Source organism: Melospiza melodia, chromosome 4, assembly GCF_035770615.1.
Source record: "Melospiza melodia melodia isolate bMelMel2 chromosome 4, bMelMel2.pri, whole genome shotgun sequence".
Lineage (NCBI taxonomy): Eukaryota > Metazoa > Chordata > Aves > Passeriformes > Passerellidae > Melospiza > Melospiza melodia.
Genome location: NC_086197.1, coordinates 3,976,728 through 3,995,984, shown reverse-complemented (window position 1 = coordinate 3,995,984; position 19,257 = coordinate 3,976,728). Strand labels below are relative to the sequence as shown.

General features: G+C 49.1%; 1 protein-coding gene across 2 annotated transcripts in view; it reads right to left on the bottom strand.

The window, feature by feature from the left end:
- PFKFB3 (6-phosphofructo-2-kinase/fructose-2,6-biphosphatase 3) overlaps nucleotides 1-16,298 on the bottom strand; it is a 48,222-nt gene extending 31,924 nt beyond the window's left edge. Inside the window, exon 1 of one of the 2 annotated variants that reach the window (XM_063153685.1) lies at nucleotides 16,121-16,298. Coding sequence is in view for 1 of the 2 variants with exons in the window: in XM_063153680.1 (XP_063009750.1) it covers nucleotides 16,121-16,136 (16 nt within the window). In the remaining variant the exon portion in view is untranslated. The remainder of the gene's footprint in view (nucleotides 1-16,120) is intronic. The other variant, XM_063153680.1, reaches the window with a different exon arrangement.
- Between the last annotated feature and the right edge of the window lie 2,959 nt (nucleotides 16,299-19,257).

The following is a 19,257-nucleotide window of genomic DNA, read 5'->3' as shown; positions in this document are numbered from 1 at the left end:
ATGCAAAAAAACCCTAAAACACCAAGCTCTGGGAGAGAGCTGGGTTTGTGTTTCTGAGCATCAAGGGGGATGTGCTTGTAGGCAGCAGCGGGCACCAGATTAATCACAGCCCAGGAAAAAAAGGGTATTTTTTAATCTCAGGTCTCAGTCCCCGCTGCTAATCAGTTTGGCTCCTGATGCAGGGCCTTTTGAAGCAGCATCCCAGAAGGATGTGCACTGCCTGGGAGGCTCGGATGGAAAGGCTCCCCTGAGGGATGCTGAGCAGGGAGGAGGCGTTGACGCTCTCAGCTCCTGCTGCTCTGCCTCCATCCACTGCAAAGCTGTGGGTAGAATTTGGGGAAGGATTTATGTAATTTTGGGGTGTCTACAAGGAATTGGTCACTTTTCACCACTTCTACCACCTGTGGAGAGAAATGGGCACTCATTTGCACAGGGAACAATCCAGCTGCCCTGCTGTGGGTACTGACTGCAAACCAGGGTGAGATGTGTCCTGGAGGAGTTTGTGTCCTCTGAGCACGGAGGGGAACTCGGAGCTGTGCCCGAAACCATTCCACACACATCTCAGAGCTCGAGGTGACCCAAACCACAGGTCCTTGTCCAACCCAGAGCCCCACGCAGGGAGGCAGAGCAGAGCTTTGCGTGTTGAAATCGCGTACGTGCCGAGAACCTTCCCACCCACACCTCAGCTCTGCGAGCACGCCTGCCCCATGGACAGCCTGCTCACCCCTGCTTCCTCACAGGGCTGGCACAACCCGGACAATGCTTGCCCAACAGGGGCCCACACGCTCCAGGGAGAGCCACTTTGGGACCAGCAGCACCCCCGGGGCTGAGCTGTGCCCTGGATCTGCCTCCCCAGGGGCTCCTCTCTCCATTCAAAACCACAAGGTGAGCTCCAAGTGTCCCGCTTCTCCAGAGTGCTGCCCTGTGCTTTTAAACTCCAGACCTGCAGGCACTGCTTGTAGGAGCTCTGTGAAAGACAGGTGAGAGGGAAAGTGTGGGGTCAACAAGCTGAAATTTAGAATAGTAAGGGCCAGGTTTGTTCCCATATCTTTTGCTGGAGCTCCTTACAGTCACAGTCTCTCTCAGAGAACCTCCAATTTCCTAACATCTCTCCTAACCAAGTTTTGGACCCAAATCACTGGAGTCAGATCACACAGATTGCTGGAATGCAGAAATTAAATAACCAAATTTCCTTATCATGGTTTTCTTAAAATTCTTCCACTTACAGAGCAATGATTTTAGTGCATTTAAGTCCAAGCATATGATTTTAATTTGTGTATTTCATTTACTTTTTTTCTATGCCAAGGAGACCTGGCTGGGGGAGAAAAAAATGTCTAAAATTATTAAAAAACATCTACAGAATTTGTTTCTTCTTTCTCTGATATTTTCCAATCAGACATGAAAAATATTAATGGAAAATGTCTCAGGAATTTTGGGGCAAGCTGAAACAATATGGGGAGCTTGCTGCCAACATATTTTCTCAAATACATTTATATTTTCCAACCCGCAATGACAAGCTGTTAACAGCTCCTTGTGGGGAAAAAAAAAAAAAAAGGAAAACTGAGCTGAATGTTTAGATTTCTGCCCTGGAGTTTAACAGGGAGCAGCAAAGCAGCATCTGGGTGCCTGGCAGGGGTCACAAGGAAAGATGCTGTGCTTCAGAGAATTGTGAGGGCTTCAGTTTTCTCCTAAATAATTGCTGTTACTTGAGCTGAGAGCCAGAGCCAGGAGGGCATGGCACAGGTGGAAACACATCTTGGCCTTTGATTATGACTCATCCTCACCGAATAAAACTGGAGATGGGGGAAAACCACTTTTGTTGTGTCTGCTTCAGCATTTCCAGCAACACCACCCGTTAGGGAATCACAGAATGGTTTGGGTTGGAAGGGACATAAAAGATTACCCAGTTTCACCCCTTCCACTATCCCAGGTTCTGCAAGACCCATCCAGCCTGGCCTTGGACACTTCCAGGGATCCAGGGGCAGCCACGGCTGCTCTGGGCACCCTGTGCCAGCACAAACTCTGTGCCACAAACAGGACACCTCCCAAAACAAACAGATGACCCCAGGACAGGGGCTCACCTCACATTTCCATCCCCCTGTGCCCCCCTGCACAGCTCTGGTGGGTTCCTGCTCCCTGCACGTCCCTGGGCTGACACCTGTGGTGACAGCACGGCCACAGCCCGGGTTTCACATTTCCCAGCCCAGCTGTTTACCCAGAGCTCAGCCCCAAGGAAAACAACTGCTAGACAAAAACAAGAGATCTGAGGGACACCCGACTCCTGGGCAGGCTTTCCTGCCAGCTTCCCTGTAAAGGAGAGCCAGGCTCAGGCTCAAGGCATGACCTCCCTTCAGTTCATGTTGTTGTGAACCAGGCTGGGACAGCGCCAGGCTCCTGATTGATGGGCACCTTTCACCCACTGCCGGGTGCCATGCTTGTGGTGCCTCAGGGGATCCAGCGTGGTCACTGGGGCACTGGGAGATACAGTCTGTACCCATGGAGCAGAGCCCAGAGCAATTCCCAAACCTGCCAGCCACGCAAAAACAGCTGTGGCTAAGGGGGCTCCCACCAGGATGGGTTGGTGTGACGGTGTTCACAGGGGTCCCAGGATGAGGGAAGAGATGAGGATCTGACTCCATGTTTCACAAGGCTTGATTTATTATTTTATTATAGATATTATATTAAAACTGTGCTAAAATAATAGAAGAAATTATTTAATCAGCTAGCTGAGAATAGAAAAAGAATGAAAACAAAAGCTTGTGGCTATGCCCTAACCCCTCAACCAGACTGCAGCACCAAGAGCCATGTCCAGTCCCACAATCTTCATTGAATTACCTTCTGATCCACCTTCTGAAGACTGGAGTCTTTCATTCTATCCCTGACTCAGCAGCATCAGGAGGGGTTCAGCTCAGTTTTTGGAGATATCTAAATTCTAACCCTGTAATTAAAGCCAGGCAGTGCTTGAGGAGGGGTTTGTGATGGTGTTCACAGGGGTCTGAGAATGAGGGAAGAGATGAGGATCTGACTCCATGTTTCAGAATGTTTGATTTATTATTTTATGATATATATTACATTAAAGCAATACTAAAAGAACAGAAGAAAGGATTTCATCAGAAGGTTAGATAAGAATAGAAAAAGAAAGAATGAATAACAAAGGTTTGTGTATTGGACAGAGAGTCCGAGCCAGCTGACTGTGATTGGCCATTAATTAGAAACAACCACATGAGACCAATCCCAGATGCACCTGTTGCATTCCACAGCAGCAGATAACCATTGTTTACATTTTGTTTCTGAGGCCTCTCAGCTTCTCAGGAGAAAAAATCCTAAGGAAAGGATTTTTCATGAAAGATGTCTGTGACAGGTTTGGGATGAGGGTGGGGCAGCCAGAGGGCCGCAGGAGCTGTGGCACCTGCAGGACATGCTTAGAGCATGGATGTGCTGTGCCCCTAAACGCTGGCACTCATTCCAGACCCAACCAGCTGAATATCCCTGAAAACCCATTTCAAACACACCTCAAACCCATTCCAACCCCATTCCAAACCCACCTGAGCCCAGAGCAGAGCAAGCACAGCTCCCTTGCACACGTGCAGGAGCGCACGCAGCCGCCCCAGCCCTGGCAGCCTGCACTGCCTCGGGATGGCACTCACAAATCTGCTCCTCTTGCATTCAGGCAGAGCCAGTCATCGATGACAGGGGTGACTAAAGCTCAGCACTGGCACATGCCAGCCCCATCCCACGCCGCTGCCTTGTCCCATCTTGCCTGCAGCTGGGCCACCCAGCCCCGTGTGACAGCACAGCCAAGCCAGGCTGGAAAAGGTAACCTCAGGTCGTCCAGAATTTGGGCTAGGAAAGTCACATCCATAGAAAATGAATGCTTCCCACCCTCGTGCCTTCCACCTAATTGCTGCTGTTGCAACAGCCCTACATGATCTAATGGTTTATTGCATTGTTCTTTTATTTATGGTGTAAATGTTTTGGACGTGATGGGTTTCTCAGCAGCTCAGCTGCACTCAAAAATTATTAAGAGAAGAAAAAAAAAGGGAAAGGAGAAACACGGCAGCAACCAGAGGTGATTTAATGTTTAAGGGAAACAAAGGCTTTGCTGACTGTGCTCCCCTGTGCACATGATCTTCACAGCTGGCAGGAGGTGGAAATCCATTCCCTGCCTTTGGCAAAGCCACCTTGGAGAAAAAAATAAACACAAAAATCACTGCTGGCAGGTGCCTCTTCTGCCTCAACTCATCTGAGCCTGCTCAGCTTGGCTCAGCAACATGGAGATTTTGGTGGTGAAGCTACTTCTGAGTCCTTCTTGCCCACCCCAAAACCTTGTCCTCAGCTATGAATGAGATCCAGCTGGAAATGGACCCAGGCTGGAAAAAAAAATCCAAACCCTACCATTTATTTTTCTTTATTATTATTCTGTATACTGTTTATTCTATAAATTTATTTTTCTTTATTTTGCTGTGAATGGGAATGTTGTTTTGTGAGCATGGATCCATCCCTGGAGCACTTGGTGTTGGCATAAAGCCATCCCACACTCCTTTTGTGGAAGGGCTTTATCAGGAGCGTGCCTAAGTCCAAATCACAGCCTCAGCTATGTCCTGCCGCTCCTGTGAGAAATCCCTTGCAAATAAGGAGGATTTCTAAGGAAGTCAGTATGAAGGAGAAAATAAAAAACAAATAAAATTCTCAAATTTCTGCTCCAGCTATGTTAGAGTCTCCTACTGGCATTAAGGTGAGTGCTTGCCTGGGTCATACCTGGCATGAAGGCATGACTTTCCTCCAAATAAATTCATATTGGTGACTGAGGAGCCTTTATTCTGCACTTGTACCAGTGACCTGGCAGTGCCCACTTACATTTTTGGGGTGGAAAAGTTTGGTCTCCTGAGCACAGAACTCAGCAGTTGTTCAGTCCTCACCTTCAAGCCCACGAGCAGGACCCAGAGCAACCCTGCTTATCCCCCAGTAAAGGCAGTTGAAACATCCTGGCTGAACAGAAACTGAAACTGGGAAGCCACATCCCTCCTTGGGGCTCATGGATTTGGGAGCAGGAGACAAAATACCCAATTTTCCTCCCAGTACTGATGTGGTTTTGGGCTCACCTAGGAACAGAGGCCAGACAAAGTTAAAAGAATAAAAATGGATATATTTAATGAAGGGCCTTCAGGTACATTAAGAGCAGACTAAGTGTCCCCAGGGGGCTACACTCAAAAATGAAAAACCCAACAAGGTTTTTAGTCATATATGAGTTTGGTCTGTTTGCATATCAGGGGTTAATGAAGTCATATACCCCCAGTTTGCTTCCCCCAATTCACTTTTGTTTAGACTTTTGGGGGCTTGAGGCTGTAGGGAATCCTTGGATCTGAGGTCCAGAGGGATTGTTCTGTCCCACCAAAATGTAAAGACATTTTGTGAAGCTAACTAGCACTTTATATGGAGTAGACAAAACCTCCCCAATAGGGTACACCCAAAAATGAATGACAGTAACAAGTCTTTCAGATGTAAATGAGTTTGGTCCACTTGCCTATCATGGGTTAATGAAGTCACATACCCCCAGTTTGCTTCCTCCCCTGCAAATTCACTTGGAGAATTCACTTGGAGAATCCCCCAAATTCACTTTTGTTTAGACTTTTGGGGGTCTGAGGCTGCAGGGTGTGCTTGAAACTCAGGCCCAGAAAGATTGCTTCATCTGACCAAATTTTGAAGACATTTTGTGAAGTTTGTTAAGCTAACTAACACTTTATAGGGAGTAGACAAAGCCTCCCCAAGGGGCTACACCCAACAAGATTTTCAGACACGTATGAGTTTGGCCCATTTGCCTATCAGGGGTTCATGAAGTCACATACCCCCAGTTTGCTCCTCTTCTCAATTTTATTTAGACTTTTCAGGATCTGAGGCTGTAGGGTGTGCTTGGATCTCAGGCCCAGAGGGACTGCTTCGTCTGACCAAATTTTGAAGACATTTTGTGAAGTTTGTCAAGTTAACTAACACTTTATAGGGAGTAGACAAAAGCACACCCAAAATAAATGACAGTCACAAGTTTTTCAGACATATGTGAGTTTGGTCCGTTTGCATATCATGAGTTAAAGAAGTTTAGACTTTTGGGGATGTGAGGCAGTAGGGTGTGCTTGGATCTCAGGCCCAGCGGGATTGCTTCATCTGACCAAATTTTGAAGACATTTTGTGAAGATTGTGAAGCCAACTAACACTACATGGAGTTCGGGGTTCTGTGCTAACGCAGTACAGGATATGAAAAACACAAGAGCCCGAGTCACCAGCACCGCGGGGAGATAGTGACAGATTATCCCGTTGTTTACCAGCCTCAGCTGCTCTCGGGGCTTCCTGGAAAGCGCAGCAAAGGGCACCCACACACACACAAATACACACACACAGAGCAGGGTTCCTGCACGCTCCCTTCGCGTGTTCGCCCAGCCCGGAGCGCTCCCGGCTGGATCGGGGAGTGCGGGGCCCGTGGGGCGGCCCTGCCAGCACAGCCACTGAAATGATAAATACAGCTGGTAAACAAGCCTGCCCCGGTGCCCTGGGAAAGGCTCTGCTGGCGTCCCGTGGGGTAAACAAGCTCCAGCGGCGGCTGGAGGGGAGAGGAATAAATAAATAACTCGGGCTGGGTGAAGGGATGCAGCTGTTCCACACCAGCCCAGAGCGGGGCTGCGGCTGCACAAGGACATGGCAATAACTCCTTTTCTCCATGAATTACCACCTCCTTCCCCACCACCCCTTCCCCACCACCCCTTCCCCATCACCTCCTTCCCCATCACTCCTTCCTCATCATCCCTTCCCCATCACTCCTTCCCCATCACTCCTTCCCCACCATCCCTTCCCCATCACTCCTTCCCCACCATCCCTTCCCCATCACTCCTTCCCCATCACCCCTTCCCCACCATCCCTTCCCCATCACTCCTTCCCCATCACTCCTTCCCCACCATCCCTTCCCCATCACCTCCTTCCCCATCACCTCCTTCTCCATCACCTCCTTCCCCATCACCTCCTTCCCCTTCATCCCTTCCCCATCACCTCCTTCCCCATCACTCCTTCCCAACAGCATCATTTCTCCCCAAACCATCTCACAAGGAGATATTTGTCTGTCTCAGCTCGCCCCCTCTGCCCTCAGATATACTTTTTCAGGGCTGAGCAAAGCTGTCCTTGATTTCCAACCCCAATCAACATCTCTCCAGTGGGGTTTTAACACCCTGCTCCTGCCCATCAAACCCACAGGGGTTGGTTTGGAAGCTCTGCACTGCACTACAGTGAAGTTTGCACCAGTAATATCCTCAAAATGCACCTGCACAGGGCACACACACCTCAGGATGCTCTGGCACTGCCAGGATTGGTGCAGACAGAGCTGGATCCATGGGCATGAGCAGCTAAAGGCACCATCAGCACAGCCTCCAGCCCATCTCAGCCCTCCTGTGCCTCAGTTTCCCCTGCCTCAATTGATGAAGCTGGAAAACGCCCAACAAGGAGGAAAGGACTGGGGAGGGGGGGAATAAAAAGGTCTCAGCAGTCAATTCTGAACAAACAGCATGAAGTCCCACAAGTTGTTGTTGTTATACTATTATTATTATTATTATTAACAGTAATAATAATGATTAAGAGAAACCAAAAGGAAAGCCCAATTCCATGATGTTTTAGCAAGAGGGTGGCATACAAAATTTTTCTGGGTTTTCTGGTCTGGATGGTGCTGCTTCCTCAACACCAAGGAAGGGCACATCTCACTCCAGGCCCTGTAGTTTTGGAAGAGGTTTAATCTCCAAACCTCTTGGGTTTGGAGGGGTTTAATCTCCAAACCTCATGGGACAGGGTTGGCAATAGCAAGGAGATATTTTCAGAATTGGGTATATGGAGAAGGACAAAATGAGAGGGATTTTGTTCTCCAGGAAGGAGAAAACTGGGGAATAGCTTTTGGCCTGGGAAAGGATACCATGGAGAAGATAACAGCTGTTCTTTATAGCAAGGAATATTTAAGGTTTATACAAGGTATGCTGCCCCAGTGGAATCCTAATTAGTGGCATCCTTGCCAGGACAAGGAATTCTCCAGGGGAAAACACAAAGGAAACCTAAATCTGCTTGTGTGGGCTTCATCTTGACTCCCTGTCACTATAGGACACGAAAGAACACAAGCTCACACCACTGTTCTCAAGGTGAAGGATAAAGGAAGTTTATTTTCTGACTCCAACATTTATAGATTTCCAAAAGTGACAGTGGATTGGAGGGTGACAGTGCCACCTCTCCAATGACACTGGACAAACCAAAAGCCCATCAAATTTCTCCTCCTCCATAAAGGAATGCAAAACAACGAGTTATTTCCAGAAAGTGTGTGAGAAAGTTCGCTACAAGAATTTCAAACTCAGAAGGCTTAGAAAATCTTAAAAAACAGGGTGACAACTCCCAACTGGGGACTGTGCCCCATCCTTTTTATTTTTTACCCAACGTAGAATGGAGTTATGATGGGGATCAGAATCAGGTGCCCTGTAGAGATGTGAGTGCCTGCACGCACGCACCAGGAAAACAGGGATCACACCTCGCTGGCTGCTGGTTTTGAAATCCTCCCACGTCCCTCCATGAAGAAAAAAAACCCTGTGGTCATCTGATTTAAAGCCTTTGGAGCTGTTTTGTGCCGAGATCAATTTCTCCATCACAGAGGGTGTGTTGGGGAAAGGTTCAGCAGGGCAGCAGCTCTGCTGGCAAGGCTCCCAGTGGCACAGGGATGGTGGGGTGCCAGGTGGAGAAGGGGTCTGGGGGGTTTGTGGTGGGATTTCAGCACTGGGGTGAAGCCCAAGCCGAGTCTGAGCTGCTCTCCTGTGTGATATAACCACTGAGCTTGGTTTCAGCTGGCGGCTGGAGATGCAGCAGAGGAGAATCCTTCCCCATCCCTGCCAGGAGGGAGGCAGGATGGCAAAAGGAGGGGTTTTCCAGCATCCTGAGCTGCTTGGTGAGGTGCTGGCCCTGGCAGGGAGGTTACAGGTGTGCCTGCCTGCTCCCAGGTTGGGCCATGAGCATGTACCTTCAATATTGTTACGTGGTTTAACTCCCAGACTCAGGGAGTCTGAGAGGTGCTCACAACCCATATCTGTCCTGTCCCCACCAGCTGGTTTCTGTGGAGTCATCAGAACGCAGAGCAGGTCCCAGAAATCTCACTGCAGCCTTTAGAAGCCTCCTGCAAGAGTTTCTAGTGGAATGGTGGTCCCACCTGCACCTGGTGGCAGCCAGGGCTGTCCCACCTGGCCACCACAGCCTGGGATGTGCTCCTCTGCACCAGCACCTTGAGACGTGGTGGCCTCTGCTGCTTGGTTGTGCATGACCCAGTGAGTGATAATGGGAACAAAACCATGCATGGTGACCCTGAAATCCATCAAAATCTCCCCATGAGTGGTCATAAATGCTAAAGAAAGTGCAAAGGCCAAGGGGCAATGGAAAGGTCGTGGTCAGCCAGGGCTTTCTTGGAGGTGCAGGGAGGGGTGAGATGGGGGACAGACACCTGCTCCTTTGGGTGAGGTGAAAGGGGATAAAGCTAAACCAAGAGCCAGAGTGAAAATACCACAGTGAGAAACACAGGCCAGGGGACACAGCAGGATGGGAGGGGACTTCCAGCCTTCCAGGGAAGGTGTCCAGTGAAAACAAGGTGCTGGTTTGACTCAGGCACGGGCCTGTGAGCCAGGGGAGCCAGGGCCAGTTCTGCCACACGCTCCCTCCCTGCTCCTTGAGCAGACACCCACGGTGTCACTGTCACCAGGGAGCTGCAGCTGGCAGGACCCCCCCAGGCAGCTCCTGACTCCCCAGATGGCTTCTTCTCTGCATCCATCAGTGCTCAAAAATCCTGCCCAGTGCCTCTGACAGGAAATCCTGGATAAAACCTTTTCCAGGGCTGCCAGGAAGCCACGGCATCAAGGAGTGATGGGTGACAAAGGCAGCAGCATGTGGGACTGCAGGGCATTGCCAGCAATCCAGAAACCCTCCCAAAGTGATGAGATACAGACTGGGAGAGATGAGATGTTCAGCCTCGAGAAGGCTTTGGGCAGATCTCAGAGCCCTTTCCAGTGCCTGAAGGGAACCAATTTTTAAAAGGGACAAATTTTTAGCAGGGTGTTTTGCAACAGGACAAGGGCTGATGGTTTCAAAGTGAAAGAGGGTTGATTTATATAAGGAAGAAATTTATAAATATAAATTATATATATAAAAATTATATACTATTTTAATATATTATTTATATATAATATATATTATATAAAATTTATTACTGTATTAAATTTATATATAATTCATATATATTATATATAAATATATAAATTATATATTATATATTTTGTTTGTATATAATTTATATTATATATATAAATTTATATATATATAAATTTTATATATAGAAATTTATTTATATAAGGATGAAATTTTTATATATAAATTATATATAATATATATATTATTTATATATACTATTATTATTATTTTTTATACTATTATTTTTATATATACTCTTATATATATATAAAATGTATTTATATATATAAATGTATATATATAAAGGAAGAAATTATATATATAATTATATAAATTATACATTATAAGTATATAAAATGTAATATATAAAATATAATATATAATATTATAATAATATATAAAATATATTTTAATATAATATATATTATATTTTATATAATATTATATATATTTTATACAATATATAATATTATATATTATATAATATATAAAATTATATATTATAATTATATTAAAAATATATATAAGGAAGAAATTTTTTATGATGAGGGTGGTGAGACCCAGGCACAGGTTGCTCAGAGAGGTGATGGATGCCCCATCCCTGGAAGTGTTCAAGGTGAGGCTGGAGTGGACTTTGAGTAACCTGATTGAGCACAAGATATTCTGGCCCTGTCAGAGGGTTTGGAACTGGGTGATCTTTTACATCCTTCCCAACCCAGACTGTTCCATGCTTCTATCATCCTGTGTTCATTCCCTGCTCACTGCCTTTCACTCTTATCTCCAGCTCCTTCCCAGCCAGCAGCACAGGGGTTTCATTTGTCCTTTGACAGATGACAAATGTCCTGCTGGCTGGCAGTGCCCTGCCAGCTTATCACCTGCACACTCCCAGGCTCCCTCGCGTCAGCTGCAGTAATTAAATCACATTTTTCAGGAAGGGCACTTTGGGTGAAAGCTCCCAGCACCTCCAGATAGCAGAGCTGCAGCCACAGTGCCAGGGTGGGGGCACTGCCTGGGGATCAGGGCTCTCTCCGTGCTCCCAGATGATGCAGCAATGCTGGGAGAAATCAATTTCTGTCCTCAGCTCGTTCCTCCTGGCTGTGCTTGAGCACCCCTGCTAGAAATACCTTTCTTTAATATCTGAAACTGCCAAATGCCTTGAGGTTGTTCCTCCTGGCTGTGCTTGAGCAGCCTGCTAGAAATACCTTTCTTTAATATCTGAAACTGCCAAATGCCTTGAGGTCAGCTAAATGGCAGCTGTGACACAGCCAGGGAGTGCAGGTCCTGTGGCAATGCCACTGGCTAAGATGCCCGAGGAGAAAGGAGGCCAAACAGAGCCAAGGCAACCAGGATTTCACAGGAAAGGTCTCCAAAGCTGCAAGCAGTGAGAAACCAGCTGCAAGCAGTGAGAACAGGGGTGGAGTTTGCATTTTCCACTACAGGGTGCTCCATTTCCACAGACAGGGGGTGCAAAGACAGCTGAGAGCCTCCAAAATGCTCATCCCAAAGTGTCCCTGGGCCTCAAGAGGGTCTGCAGAGCAGCAGCTTGGGCAGAGCCTCCTCTTTGCTGCCTGGATCAGCTCTGAGGTGAGATGCTGTGTGACAGTGCTCACAGGGGTCTGAGGATGAGGGAAGAGACAGAGGTCTGACTCCATGTTTCAGAAGGCTTGATCTATTATTTTCTTATATATATTACATTAAAACTGTACTAAAAGAATAGAAGAAAAGGTTTCATCTCAGAAGGCTGGCTAAGCTAAGAATAGAAAGGAAAGAATGAATAACAAAGGTTTGTGGCTCGGACTCTCTGTCCAAGCCAGCTGGGCTGTGACTGGCCATTAATTAGAAACAACCCCATGAAACCAATCCCAGATGCACCTGTTGCATTCCACAGCAGCAGATAATCAATGTTTACATTTTGTTCCTGAGGCCTCTCAGCTTCTCAGGAGGAAAAAATCCTAAGGAAAGGATTTTAAATGAAAAGATGTCTGCGACAATGCTGTTCCCAAAAGGCTCCTGGAGTAAAGGCCCAGCCTCCTTGCCAGGCTGCCAGGGGTCCCCAGGAACACGGCCAGATCCCAGCCCAGCTGAAGCCACCACCTTGAAAAAGGATTTTTATGCACCAAACTGAACTAGAAGGAAAATATCCTCACACCCACCTGCACACTCAGCACGTGCACAGCTTGCTGTGGGCAGCTTTTGAAGGGCAGCCACAAGGCCAAGCTCTCCACAGCCCTCCTGCCTTGGTGGCTTGTGGATGTGTCCCCGGGGAGCCCAGCAGCAGCCACTGAGCAGTGCTGCAGGCAGGGCTGGTGCTGTGGGGATGCTCTGAGCTGGGGCTGAAGGCTGCAGCCAGGTCACAGCACTGCCAAGCCACCACTAAACCACGTCCCCAAGCGCCACATCTGCATGTCTTAAATCCCTCCAGGGATGGTGACTCCACCACTCCCCCGGGCACTGCTTTTCCAGTGCTTGACTGTGGCATCCACATTTCCTGAAAAATCCCTTCACCCAGGATTTCCCTCCTGGGAAGCACAGAAGCCTCAGAGAAAAAGGAAACAATTATCTCATTTGCTTCTCCTGTGTTTTGCTCACATGTGGAATGTGTTTGGAGATTGTTTTACCCACCGGTGATTGTTTCATTGGTTTCATGTGAATTATTTTGACTCATTGGCCAATCAGTGCCAAGCTGTGTCAGATCTCTGGAAAGAGTCACGAGTTTTCATTATTATCTTTTTAGCCTTCTGTAAGTATCCTTTCTGTATTCTTTAGTATAGTATCCTTTAATATGATATAGTAGATAAAATAATAAATTAGCTTTCGGAGAACGTGGAGTCAGATTCATCATGCCTCCCCTCGTCTGGGGACTCCTCAAATACAATGCTTGACAACTCTTGTGGTGACAAAATTATTCCTAAACACACCAGCAATGGATAAAACTTCTCCACACGGCCTCTCTGCCCCCTTGGAGCTGCAGGCTGATGCACGGAGCTGCCGAGAGCCGCTCTGGCATTTCAAGGTTGACCTCTAGAGGAAGTTTGGAGGCAGGCACGGCTGCCAGGGTGCCACAAGGGCTGCAGAACCGAGGTCAGCTGTGCCAGCAAATCCGGCAGCGATGGCAGCCACAGCACGGTGTCCCAAAACACCCGATCCAGGTGGAAAAGCATCAAACGCACCCTATGTCCCCAAGCGCTGGAGCTCTGCCCTTCATTCCACCCCAGCAGGGCCACGGAGCTGCCCAAAAAAACAGGGCAAATACCCCCAGTCCCTCCCTGCTCCCCAGCCCCGCTCTTTTAGAGCCTCACACGCTCTTTCCTCCCCAGCATCTCTCCCTCTGCTCCCAATTAATCCACTCATCACCCAGAATTAAGCAGAGCCCTGCAAACCGAGCTGCGAGGGTGTGAAGCACATCACGCTGTGCTCGCCCTCCAAAGGCAGCACAAACCTCGCCGGCTCTGGGAGCATCACTGCGGGCACCCCCGAGCATCCTCCAAAACGCAAACCCAGCCTCTCCCCGCCGGTTCCATCCCCTCCCCGCTGCTCTGCGATGTGCCAGCGCCAGTGTGTGACACCTCTGTCCCTGCCCCGCCGGCCGGAGCACCTGTGTGCTGTGCTGGGCAGGACATTCCGCCCGTGTCCTTGAGCATCCCGAGTTAACCCTGCCTCCTGGAAAAGACTTTTCCCTTCCATTTCTCCAAAAGAAACCGCCACAAGCATCCCCACTCTGTGTCCCACCGATTCTCTCTGCAAAGCGGAGGAGGTGACATTTCAGAGTCTCTGCCTCTCAGCAGCCCGGAGAGGATGGGAACTCCTCCACAGCAGCACAGGAGCACCTGCAGGGCTTTAGATCCCATATTTGAATACCCAGCAGGGCTTTAGGTCCCATATTTGAATACCCAGCAGGGCTTTAGATCCCATATCTGAGCACCCAGCAGGGCTTTAGGTCCCATATCTGAGCACCCTGCAGGACTTTAGGTCCCATATTTGAGCACCCAGCAGGGCTTTAGATCCCATATCTGAGCACCCAGCAGGGCTTTAGGTCCCATATCTGAGCACCTGCAGGGCTTTAGATCCCATATTTGATGCTTCTTGCCCACACTGCCAAGCCAGGGGGTGGCGAGTGGGGATTTCTGTGGAAAAGGGATGGTATTGGGGTGGAGATCTGAGGTGTTAAGCCTGCCTCCCCTGGCTTGTCTGTCTCCTGGAGAAGACTTTTCCCTTCCATTTCTCCAAAAGAAATTACTCCAAGCATCCCTACTCTGTGTCGCACCGATTCTCTCTGCAAAGCGGAGGAGGTGACATTTCAGAGTCTCTGCCTCACAGCAGCCCGGAGAGGATGGGAACTCCTCCACAGCAGCAGAGGAGCACCTGCAGGGCTTTAGATCCCATATCTGAGCACCCAGCAGGGCTTTAGATCCCATATCTGAGCACCTAGCAGGGCTTTAGGTCCCATATTTGAGTGCCCAGCAGGGCTTTAGGACCCATATCTGAGCACCCAGCAGGGCTTTAGATCCCATATCTGAGCACCCTGCAGGACTTTAGGACCCATATCTGAGCACCTGCAGGGCTTTAGGACCCATATCTGAGCACCTGCAGGGCTTTAGGTGCCATATTTGAGCACCCAGCAGGGCTTTAATCTGAGCACCCAGCAGGGCTTTAGATCCCATATCTGAGCACCCAGCAGGGCTTTAGGACCCATATCTGAGCACCCAGCAGGGTTTTAGGTCCCATATTTGATGCTTCTTGCCCACACTGCCAAGCCAGGGGGTGGCGAGTGGGGATTTCTGTGGAAAAGGGATGGTATTGGGGTGGAGATCTGAGGTGTTAAGCCTGCCTCCCCTGGCTTGTCTGTCTCCTGGAGAAGACTTTTTCCCTTCCATTTCTCCAAAAGAAATTACTCCAAGCATCCCTACTCTGTGTCCCACCGATTCTCTCTGCAAAGCGGAGGAGGTGACATTTCAGTGACTCTGCCTCGCAGCAGCCCGGAGAGGATGGGAACTCCTCCACAGCAGCAGAGGAGCACCTGCAGGGCTTTAGACCCCTTATCTGAGCACCCTGCAGGGCTTTAGGACCCATATTTGAGCACCTGCAGGGCTTTAGGTCCCATATTTGAGCACCTGCAGGGCTTTAGGTCCCATATTTGATGCTTCTTTCCCACACCGCCAAGCCAGGGGGGTGGTGAGTGGGGATTTCTGTGGAAAAGGGATGGTTTGGGGCGCAGATCTGAGGCACGGAAGGTGAGGGCTGTTTACCTGCCCTGTCTCTCCTTCCAGCCCCTCCCAAGGACACAAATGCCCGCAGGCTGCCGGTTCTCGGCTGCATCGTCCCCAGCAGCATCCCCCTGGCCAGAAACACCCGCTGCCCTCCGTCCCCAGCCCCTGAGGGAGGACACAGACGGAAAACCCCGCGGGAAAGGCGGAGAGGGCAGAGCCGCCCTTTTCAGGCTGCACAGAGCACACCCACACAACCGCAGGGGTGTCCCCATCCATCCTGCCCCAAAGCCGGGCACAGCCCGCGGCTCCCATCGCCCACCCTGCAGGAGCCACCCCTGCATGCCCAGGCAATCCCTGGGTGCCCAGGCAATCCCTGAGTGCCCAGGCAATCCCTGGATGCCCAAGCAATCCCTGGAAGCCCAGGCAATCCCTGGGCGCCCAGGCAATCCCTGCATGCCCAGGCAATCCCTGGGTGCCCAGGCAATTCCTGGATGCCCAGGCAATCCCTGCATGCCCAGGTAATCCCTGGGTGCCCAGGCAATCCCTGCATGCCCAGGCAATCCCTGGGTGCCCAGGCAATCCCTGGATGCCCAGGCAATCCCTGGGTGCCCAGGCAATCCCTGGGTGCCCAGGTGGTCCCTGTACGAGCATGCTGCCCACCCCTCCATCCCTACCTTTGCGGAACGGCATGGAGCGGGAGGAGGCAGGGCTGGCTCGGACGCCTGGGTTCCTCGGATGCGGACGCCTTCTCTTAGATAAAGACACACACACACACAAAAAAAAAAAAAAAATATATATTTCTTCTGTATCTCTATTTCTTTCCTTCCTCCTCCGTGTTTCAGGAGGAAACGGACGTATTTGGGCAAAGCCCGGCAGAAACCAGCGTCATTCCGAGGGTGGCACTGCAGAAGGGAGGAAGTTCTTGCAGTTTCAGAGCTTTTAACCCTTCGCTTCCCGGAGACAGCAGAGATGGGAGGGAGGTGACAGGGAGCTGATTGCCTTAGAAAGGGGTGGAAGACACTTGGAAAGGGGTTTTGAGTTGATTTGTGATGGTTTTTTCTTGGTAGGAGCAGTACAGAACTGTGTGTAATGGATGTGGGTGTGATGGTGGAATTTTGGCCTCCTGCATCACTTATGCAAATTTCTGAGCTCATCAGAGCACCAATCCCATCTTCTCTGTGGGACAAACAGGGAAAGCCCAGCTGCTTCAGAAACAAGGGGGTCACAAACTCAGATGCCCCCGTTCGCATCTCTGCCCTTGCCCAGGGCACTGGGAGTCCAGACCCTGCTGTGCTGGATCCTGAGGATGAGCAAACACCCTCGGTGGCATCCCTGGGCTGGGCTGAGCCAGGAGCTTTGGAACAGCACCAGGGCAGTGTGTCCTCATCTCTGGAGCTCAGCTTGCAGCAGGAGGTGAAGGTGGTGCATTTTAACCTGGGAGGAGTGTTTATTTGTACTGTGGTTCCTTTATGCCCTCCCTGGGGGTAGAAAGAGGCATTGGCTTGGAGGGAGCTCAAGAGAAACTCTTTGAACTGTGCAGGATGGGACCCCATCTATTGTATTTGGGTCAGATTCATGGAGTCAGATTCATCATTCCTTCCTTGCCTCCAGATGTAAGAAGGAATGATGAATCTGACTCCATGTTCTCAGAAGGCTAATTTATTATTTTATGATACTATATTATATTAAACAATACTAAATTAAACTATACTGAAGAATACAGAAAGGATACTTACAGAAGGCTAAAAAGATAATAGAACTCGTGACACTTTCCAGAGTCCTGACACAGCTTGGCACCGATTGGCCAAAGAATGGAAACCCACAGCAGAATCCAATAAAACAATCACCTGTGGGCAAACAATCTCCAAACACATTCCACATGAGCACAACACAGGAGAAGAAAATGAGATAAGAATTGTTTTCATTTTTTCTGAGGCTTCTCATCTTCCCAGGAGAAAATCCTGGGTGAAGGGATTTTTCAGAAAATGTGAATGTCACACCCATCCTTTCATCCTGGTGCTTAACATTGATACCATGAGCTCCATGCTGTGTCTCTGCTCCCTGCAAAACTTGAGGAGCTTCTCCCCCCTGGAGTTGTCAAGATTTTCCTCAAACCATCCCTGGGGTGCTCCAGAGCCTCCCCATCCATCTCCTGCAGGCTCCAGCCCCATCCAGACCCCCTCGATGCTGCAGGTGAGTTTTTCTTCATCCTCCCCAGGGCAAAGTCTGCCAGGTTTGGCTTAATGCTCACTGGACAAACCTGTTTGGGCCAGTGGGTGAGGAGCACTCAAAAAAACCACCCCCCAGGCTGTTTGTGAGAGCTGTGACACCAACAGGAGTGGCAGGGACAGGGACATCAGTGTCCTGCATGGCTTTGCTGCCTCTGTCCTGCTCAGGGAGTGCTGGCTGCTGCAGGTGCAGCAAAAAGGTGAAGAAAATTTCTCAAGATTTGGTGGCATGGGCTGCTGGGGTGAACAAAATTGCTCAAGATTTGGTGCCATGGGCTGCTGGGGTGAACAAAATTGCTCAGGATTTGGTGGCATGGGCTGCTGGGGTGAACAAAATTGCTCAAGATTTGGTGCCATGGGCTGCTGGGGTGAACAAAATTGTTTAAGATTTGGTGGCATGGGCTGCTGGGGTGAACAAAATTGCTCAAGATTTGGTGCCATGGGCTGCTGGGCTTCTTCCAGTGTCTGGAACCAGTGACAGGACCTGGTTTGTGCCCTGCCCCTGGAAACCACAGCAGGGCAGGCTGGGGTTGTGCCCAAGCACACTGAGCAGGCAACCATTGCCTTGGGGAGAAATGACCCAAAAATGGAATTTCCCAGGATGTTTAGTAACCTCAAAGGGCTGGGATAATTTAAGGCAGGTGGGTTGGACACCCATGGGCTGTTGCCAGACATCCCAGAAGGTAAAGAGGAATCCTCCTTCACTCCTCATGGAAGGGAAGGACAGCCCAGCCATGCCCAAGGCATGCAGCCTGATTTTCCTATGAAAATGGGGAGTTCTGGTGCTTTTCCCAAATTTCCAGATTAATTTTCTGACAGGAAAATATGGGGTTGGGGATGGGCGAGGGAAGGGGAAGGGGAAAAAAGGGTGAGAAATTGGAAAAAAGGGGGGAAATTGGAAAAAGGGGGGAAATGGGAAAAAATAGGAAAAAGGGGGGGAAATGGGAAAAAATTGTGAAAATGGGAAAAAATTGGGGAAAGTGGGGGAAATTGGGAAAAATGTGGGAAAAGGGGGGGAAAAGGAAAAAAATTGGGAAAGAAAGAGGAGATAAAGGAAAAATTAGGAAAAAATAGGGGGAAAAGGGGGGGAAATGGAAAAAAGGGGGGAAAACCAGGAAAAATAGGGGGAAAAAGGGAGCAGAAATGGGGAAAAGGTGAAAAAAAGTGGGAAAATAGGGGAAAAACGTAGGGAAGAAAAGGTGGGGGAAAGGGTAAATTTGCAAAAGGTGGGGGGAAGAAAAAAAATGGAAAAATTGGGAAACAATAGGGAAAAATAGGGGGTGGAAAGGAGTGGGAGGAAAGGGAGAAAAAGGGGAAAATGGGGGGGGGGAGGAAAAAAATTAGGGAAAAAAGGAAAAAAAAGAAAAAAAAAAAAGCAAGACCCAGGAGTTCTCCTCATCCACCTCAACTCCAGCCCAGTCCTCTGCTCTGGCAAACAAGTGAAATTCCTTGGAGTGATGAGCTTTCAAATCTCTACAAAACCAGATTTTTACACTTTTATTTCCCAGGATAAGTGTGGATTAGCAGTTCATCTCCAGAAGGATATTTCCAGCACATGATTCCAGGGCTTAGAAAAAGAAAAA